Source organism: Schistosoma haematobium, chromosome ZW (assembly GCF_000699445.3).
Source record: "Schistosoma haematobium chromosome ZW, whole genome shotgun sequence".
Lineage (NCBI taxonomy): Eukaryota > Metazoa > Platyhelminthes > Trematoda > Strigeidida > Schistosomatidae > Schistosoma > Schistosoma haematobium.
The window spans coordinates 83,088,610-83,097,123 of NC_067195.1; the positions used below are offsets into that span (position 1 = coordinate 83,088,610).

At 46.9% G+C, this 8,514-nt stretch overlaps 1 protein-coding gene across 1 annotated transcript; it reads right to left on the bottom strand.

Annotated features, from left to right (window-relative positions):
* Positions 1-418: 418 nt before the first annotated feature.
* Positions 419-2,597, bottom strand: MS3_00004554 (uncharacterized protein). The gene has a single exon (XM_051212490.1). It carries the CDS (start codon positions 1,331-1,333, stop codon positions 731-733), a length of 603 nt encoding a protein of 200 aa, XP_051072676.1. The 5' UTR covers positions 1,334-2,597; the 3' UTR covers positions 419-730.
* Between the last annotated feature and the right edge of the window lie 5,917 nt (positions 2,598-8,514).

The window sequence follows — 8,514 nt, forward strand, 5'->3', positions numbered from 1 at the left end:
TTGAAAAGGGTGAGGAGATAACATTTTTAGGTCACTCAAAACATCACTCACACTTCCAAAAGATTATGAGACACTGTTGTCGTTTTTATTACTTTCCGACACATCTAAAAATGTCGCGGATATTCAGCGTTAGGTAGCGCTGCTGTCCTTAACACGTGATTATGGAGAATCCCAAACCCAGTTATTCAGGAGTCAAAAGTGAAGTGGTTCAGTGGCATATTTGGTAGGTAGTCGATGTGTCGAGTGGCATATGAGCTAGGCAAACTCAATAGTGATCTTGTAGCGTGGAGTCGAGTTGAGATTAACTATGAACACCGCTACCAAAAAACACGTGCCAAATAAATCAGAAGGCGAAGGTTGAACGTAACCAAATAAATCCATAAAATCCCCGAGAAGCCAAATATCAGAAGACAGTTAATGGACCAAATCGAGATATATTCGCTGACGATCTCGTGGCATCGAAAGGATACCGAGATCGTGCCAGGATACAAGCTTGGTTACAGAACGTAACCGAATTCGCGCGAAGTTACAATCAAAGTGTAAGAATAAGAGTGGAAGCACAATATAGCTGTCATTAGCACAGTCAAACAAAAGCACATTAAAACAAACACTGGTACAGTTGGTTATAATAATAATTGTTTTTATTAAACCAGTCGTGTTCTCGTGATAAATGTGAGTTACTACAGGAGCCCCCAGCTAGAAAGGGTTTACACTTTCGATAAATAGTGGTTTAAATCGTGGGACTGATCGGCTGACGAGCGATTGTAGGACGGAAGAATTGGCGAACAGGAAAGCGATCGTTGATCGTCGAGTTGCCAACGAAGGTCTTTTTCGGAGAACGGTACCAGGAGCGATGTGCTGTATTTGTTGCTTGAGTTGGCATGCTACACCAGAGTGGTTTGTATCCAGAATCTGAAGAGGGCGTTCGTAGGGAATGCGGACCAGAAACGTTGCAGACGTAGGACGAAACCACGTTGAGCCGATGAACCAGAAGCGACCGTAACGACCAAGTTCGAGACCAAGCGTATGCCAAGCATTCGAAACCAATATATCGACTGAGTGCGTTGACAAGAGCATGTCTGGCCAGTCCAGCTTTCGCCAAAGTTGGTTGAAGTCGGCGGAACCAAACGGAGATGGTCGAAGGCGTGGGGTCAGGAAACAAAAAGAAAATCAAAAAAGAGAAGAGTGTAGCACGCGTGTAGTATAGAAATAATCCCACACCGTATCGGTTGTTAACTGTGCGGCTAGTCGCGGAAACGTACGGGCAACCGTACTCGGCGACCGGAACGTGAGACGGCAGTCTCGTTCGTATCTCGTGAGCCTGCAATCTCATCCGAGGTCAGAGGCGGCGTGGTCTGCTGATCTGGACGTGAGACTGTCGTCTCGTCCGTAGACGGTGCAGATGACGCGTGCTGTTGACCGGGACGTGAGAATGAGGTCTCAGATGTATCTAGCGCGGGATCTGAAGAAGATTTAAGGATCCCGCTAGGTTTAATAGGTCTACCATTGAATCTCAGGGTATCAGATAGGGCACTGTCATAGACGTGTGCAGGTTTGAGACGATCAATGCTGACGATCTCGACGCGGCCATGTCGATCAACCTTGAAGGTCTTTTCGCGACGAGCGATCACGCGAGAAGAGCCTTCGTAAGGTTGTTGCCGAGGATTGCGTACCGAATCTACTCGTATGAAAACATGTGAACAGGTAGATAACTCTCGAGGGGAGCGACCCGTCGATGTTGTATTCGAGTTGACACCGGAGACAGCGTTCGCATAAATGCAGACAGTCGATGGACGTAGTCTGATTTACCGAAATTAAGTCTGCTCCGTGGTGTGAAGAATTCTCCGGGCAGACGCAATGTCGTGCCGTATACCAGTTCAGCGGCGGAACATTGTATACCTGCCTTCAGGCTCGTTTGAATACCTAAGAGGACGAGCGATAAGGTTTCGTACCAGTTGTCGTTCTCGTGTGCTCGTAGAGCACTTTTAAGTTGGCAGTGAAACCGTTCAACTTAACCATTTGATGCTGGGAGGTAGACGGTAATGCGTATGCGAATGCATTCCGTACCAAGCAGCCGGGTCAGCGAGGAGAGTAGTTAATAATGGAAAGTTTCTCAAATAAAGCGTGGAATTCATCGTCACGCGGATAAAAATTGCCAGGGATCCGGTACACATAAACGGGAGTCTATTATATTAATACTATTTTTATCGTTATCCGTCATGTCGCGTATATTATATATTAAAAGGTAATATGAAAATATACGACAGACGTGGATAGATAAACTATAGACTCACCGCATTGACGTCTTTGGAAGATTTGACCAGAGGTTGAGGCGTGTTCCAAAATACGGCTCGCCAGTTGTAGCGTGGCATCGAGTTGAGATTAACTATGAACACCGCTACCAAAAAACACGTGCCAAATAAATCAGAAGGCGAAGGTTGAACGTAACCAAATAAATCCATAAAATCCCCGAGAAGCCAAATATCAGAAGACAGTTAATGGACCAAATCGAGATATATTCGCTGACGATCTCGTGGCATCGAAAGGATACCGAGATCGTGCCAGGATACAAGCTTGGTTACAGAACGTAACCGAATTCGCGCGAAGTTACAATCAAAGTGTAAGAATAAGAGTGGAAGCACAATATAGCTGTCATTAGCACAGTCAAACAAAAGCACATTAAAACAAACACTGGTACAGTTGGTTATAATAATAATTGTTTTTATTAAACCAGTCGTGTTCTCGTGATAAATGTGAGTTACTACAGGAGCCCCCAGCTAGAAAGGGTTTACACTTTCGATAAATAGTGGTTTAAATCGTGGGACTGATCGGCTGACGAGCGATTGTAGGACGGAAGAATTGGCGAACAGGAAAGCGATCGTTGATCGTCGAGTTGCCAACGAAGGTCTTTTCGGAGAACGGTACCAGGAGCGATGTGCTGTATTTGTTGCTTGAGTTGGCATGCTACACCAGAGTGGTTTGTATCCAGAATCTGAAGAGGGCGTTCGTAGGGAATGCGGACCAGAAACGTTGCAGACGTAGGACGAAACCACGTTGAGCCGATGAACCAGAAGCGACCGTAACGACCAAGTTCGAGACCAAGCGTATGCCAAGCATTCGAAACCAATATATCGACTGAGTGCGTTGACAAGAGCATGTCTGGCCAGTCCAGCTTTCGCCAAAGTTGGTTGAAGTCGGCGGAACCAAACGGAGATGGTCGAAGGCGTGGGGTCAGGAAACAAAAAGAAAATCAAAAAGAGAAGAGTGTAGCACGCGTGTAGTATAGAAATAATCCCACACCGTATCGGTTGTTAACTGTGCGGCTAGTCGCGGAAACGTACGGGCGACCGTACTCGGCGACCGGAACGTGAGACGGCAGTCTCGTTCGTATCTCGTGAGCCTGCAATCTCATCCGAGGTCAGAGGCGGCGTGGTCTGCTGATCTGGACGTGAGACTGTCGTCTCGTCCGTAGACGGTGCAGATGACGCGTGCTGTTGACCGGGACGTGAGAATGAGGTCTCAGATGTATCTAGCGCGGGATCTGAAGAAGATTTAAGGATCCCGCTAGGTTTAATAGGTCTACCATTGAATCTCAGGGTATCAGATAGGGCACTGTCATAGACGTGTGCAGGTTTGAGACGATCAATGCTGACGATCTCGACGCGGCCATGTCGATCAACCTTGAAGGTCTTTTCGCGACGAGCGATCACGCGAGAAGAGCCTTCGTAAGGTTGTTGCCGAGGATTGCGTACCGAATCTACTCGTATGAAAACATGTGAACAGGTAGATAACTCTCGAGGGGAGCGACCCGTCGATGTTGTATTCGAGTTGACACCGGAGACAGCGTTCGCATAAATGCAGACAGTCGATGGACGTAGTCTGATTTACCGAAATTAAGTCTGCTCCGTGGTGTGAAGAATTCTCCGGGCAGACGCAATGTCGTGCCGTATACCAGTTCAGCGGCGGAACATTGTATACCTGCCTTCAGGCTCGTTTGAATACCTAAGAGGACGAGCGATAAGGTTTCGTACCAGTTGTCGTTCTCGTGTGCTCGTAGAGCACTTTTAAGTTGGCAGTGAAACCGTTCAACTTAACCATTTGATGCTGGGAGGTAGACGGTAATGCGTATGCGAATGCATTCCGTACCAAGCAGCCGGGTCAGCGAGGAGAGTAGTTAATAATGGAAAGTTTCTCAAATAAAGCGTGGAATTCATCGTCACGCGGATAAAAATTGCCAGGGATCCGGTACACATAAACGGGCGTCTATTATATTAATACTATTTTTATCGTTATCCGTCATGTCGCGTATATTATATATTAAAAGGTAATATGAAAATATACGACAGACGTGGATAGATAAACTATAGACTCACCGCATTGACGTCTTTGGAAGATTTGACCAGAGGTTGAGGCGTGTTCCAAAATACGGCTCGCCAGTTGTAGCGTGGCATCGAGTTGAGATTAACTATGAACACCGCTACCAAAAACACGTGCCAAATAAATCAGAAGGCGAAGGTTGAACGTAACCAAATAAATCCATAAAATCCCCGAGAAGCCAAATATCAGAAGACAGTTAATGGACCAAATCGAGATATATTCGCTGACGATCTCGTGGCATCGAAAGGATACCGAGATCGTGCCAGGATACAAGCTTGGTTACAGAACGTAACCGAATTCGCGCGAAGTTACAATCAAAGTGTAAGAATAAGAGTGGAAGCACAATATAGCTGTCATTAGCACAGTCAAACAAAAGCACATTAAAACAAACACTGGTACAGTTGGTTATAATAATAATTGTTTTTATTAAACCAGTCGTGTTCTCGTGATAAATGTGAGTTACTACAGGAGCCCCCAGCTAGAAAGGGTTTACACTTTCGATAAATAGTGGTTTAAATCGTGGGACTGATCGGCTGACGAGCGATTGTAGGACGGAAGAATTGGCGAACAGGAAAGCGATCGTTGATCGTCGAGTTGCCAACGAAGGTCTTTTTCGGAGAACGGTACCAGGAGCGATGTGCTGTATTTGTTGCTTGAGTTGGCATGCTACACCAGAGTGGTTTGTATCCAGAATCTGAAGAGGGCGTTCGTAGGGAATGCGGACCAGAAACGTTGCAGACGTAGGACGAAACCACGTTGAGCCGATGAACCAGAAGCGACCGTAACGACCAAGTTCGAGACCAAGCGTATGCCAAGCATTCGAAACCAATATATCGACTGAGTGCGTTGACAAGAGCATGTCTGGCCAGTCCAGCTTTCGCCAAAGTTGGTTGAAGTCGGCGGAACCAAACGGAGATGGTCGAAGGCGTGGGGTCAGGAAACAAAAAGAAAATCAAAAAGAGAAGAGTGTAGCACGCGTGTAGTATAGAAATAATCCCACACCGTATCGGTTGTTAACTGTGCGGCTAGTCGCGGAAACGTACGGGCGACCGTACTCGGCGACCGGAACGTGAGACGGCAGTCTCGTTCGTATCTCGTGAGCCTGCAATCTCATCCGAGGTCAGAGGCGGCGTGGTCTGCTGATCTGGACGTGAGACTGTCGTCTCGTCCGTAGACGGTGCAGATGACGCGTGCTGTTGACCGGGACGTGAGAATGAGGTCTCAGATGTATCTAGCGCGGGATCTGAAGAAGATTTAAGGATCCCGCTAGGTTTAATAGGTCTACCATTGAATCTCAGGGTATCAGATAGGGCACTGTCATAGACGTGTGCAGGTTTGAGACGATCAATGCTGACGATCTCGACGCGGCCATGTCGATCAACCTTGAAGGTCTTTTCGCGACGAGCGATCACGCGAGAAGAGCCTTCGTAAGGTTGTTGCCGAGGATTGCGTACCGAATCTACTCGTATGAAAACATGTGAACAGGTAGATAACTCTCGAGGGGGAGCGACCCGTCGATGTTGTATTCGAGTTGACACCGGAGACAGCGTTCGCATAAATGCAGACAGTCGATGGACGTAGTCTGATTTACCGAAATTAAGTCTGCTCCGTGGTGTGAAGAATTCTCCGGGCAGACGCAATGTCGTGCCGTATACCAGTTCAGCGGCGGAACATTGTATACCTGCCTTCAGGCTCGTTTGAATACCTAAGAGGACGAGCGATAAGGTTTCGTACCAGTTGTCGTTCTCGTGTGCTCGTAGAGCACTTTTAAGTTGGCAGTGAAACCGTTCAACTTAACCATTTGATGCTGGGAGGTAGACGGTAATGCGTATGCGAATGCATTCCGTACCAAGCAGCCGGGTCAGCGAGGAGAGTAGTTAATAATGGAAAGTTTCTCAAATAAAGCGTGGAATTCATCGTCACGCGGATAAAAATTGCCAGGGATCCGGTACACATAAACGGGCGTCTATTATATTAATACTATTTTTATCGTTATCCGTCATGTCGCGTATATTATATATTAAAAGGTAATATGAAAATATACGACAGACGTGGATAGATAAACTATAGACTCACCGCATTGACGTCTTTGGAAGATTTGACCAGAGGTTGAGGCGTGTTCCAAAATACGGCTCGCCAGTTGTAGCGTGGCATCGAGTTGAGATTAACTATGAACACCGCTACCAAAAACACGTGCCAAATAAATCAGAAGGCGAAGGTTGAACGTAACCAAATAAATCCATAAAATCCCCGAGAAGCCAAATATCAGAAGACAGTTAATGGACCAAATCGAGATATATTCGCTGACGATCTCGTGGCATCGAAAGGATACCGAGATCGTGCCAGGATACAAGCTTGGTTACAGAACGTAACCGAATTCGCGCGAAGTTACAATCAAAGTGTAAGAATAAGAGTGGAAGCACAATATAGCTGTCATTAGCACAGTCAAACAAAAGCACATTAAAACAAACACTGGTACAGTTGGTTATAATAATAATTGTTTTTATTAAACCAGTCGTGTTCTCGTGATAAATGTGAGTTACTACAGGAGCCCCCAGCTAGAAAGGGTTTACACTTTCGATAAATAGTGGTTTAAATCGTGGGACTGATCGGCTGACGAGCGATTGTAGGACGGAAGAATTGGCGAACAGGAAAGCGATCGTTGATCGTCGAGTTGCCAACGAAGGTCTTTTCGGAGAACGGTACCAGGAGCGATGTGCTGTATTTGTTGCTTGAGTTGGCATGCTACACCAGAGTGGTTTGTATCCAGAATCTGAAGAGGGCGTTCGTAGGGAATGCGGACCAGAAACGTTGCAGACGTAGGACGAAACCACGTTGAGCCGATGAACCAGAAGCGACCGTAACGACCAAGTTCGAGACCAAGCGTATGCCAAGCATTCGAAACCAATATATCGACTGAGTGCGTTGACAAGAGCATGTCTGGCCAGTCCAGCTTTCGCCAAAGTTGGTTGAAGTCGGCGGAACCAAACGGAGATGGTCGAAGGCGTGGGGTCAGGAAACAAAAAGAAAATCAAAAAAGAGAAGAGTGTAGCACGCGTGTAGTATAGAAATAATCCCACACCGTATCGGTTGTTAACTGTGCGGCTAGTCGCGGAAACGTACGGGCAACCGTACTCGGCGACCGGAACGTGAGACGGCAGTCTCGTTCGTATCTCGTGAGCCTGCAATCTCATCCGAGGTCAGAGGCGGCGTGGTCTGCTGATCTGGACGTGAGACTGTCGTCTCGTCCGTAGACGGTGCAGATGACGCGTGCTGTTGACCGGGACGTGAGAATGAGGTCTCAGATGTATCTAGCGCGGGATCTGAAGAAGATTTAAGGATCCCGCTAGGTTTAATAGGTCTACCATTGAATCTCAGGGTATCAGATAGGGCACTGTCATAGACGTGTGCAGGTTTGAGACGATCAATGCTGACGATCTCGACGCGGCCATGTCGATCAACCTTGAAGGTCTTTTCGCGACGAGCGATCACGCGAGAAGAGCCTTCGTAAGGTTGTTGCCGAGGATTGCGTACCGAATCTACTCGTATGAAAACATGTGAACAGGTAGATAACTCTCGAGGGGAGCGACCCGTCGATGTTGTATTCGAGTTGACACCGGAGACAGCGTTCGCATAAATGCAGACAGTCGATGGACGTAGTCTGATTTACCGAAATTAAGTCTGCTCCGTGGTGTGAAGAATTCTCCGGGCAGACGCAATGTCGTGCCGTATACCAGTTCAGCGGCGGAACATTGTATACCTGCCTTCAGGCTCGTTTGAATACCTAAGAGGACGAGCGATAAGGTTTCGTACCAGTTGTCGTTCTCGTGTGCTCGTAGAGCACTTTTAAGTTGGCAGTGAAACCGTTCAACTTAACCATTTGATGCTGGGAGGTAGACGGTAATGCGTATGCGAATGCATTCCGTACCAAGCAGCCGGGTCAGCGAGGAGAGTAGTTAATAATGGAAAGTTTCTCAAATAAAGCGTGGAATTCATCGTCACGCGGATAAAAATTGCCAGGGATCCGGTACACATAAACGGGCGTCTATTATATTAATACTATTTTTATCGTTATCCGTCATGTCGCGTATATTATATATTAAAAGGTAATATGAAAATATACGACAGACGTGGATA

Bases quoted from the DNA above. Each gene is read 5' to 3' on its own strand.
- MS3_00004554 (XM_051212490.1), bottom strand. From the start codon at position 1,333: ATGAGATTGCAGGCTCACGAGATACGAACGAGACTGCCGTCTCACGTT.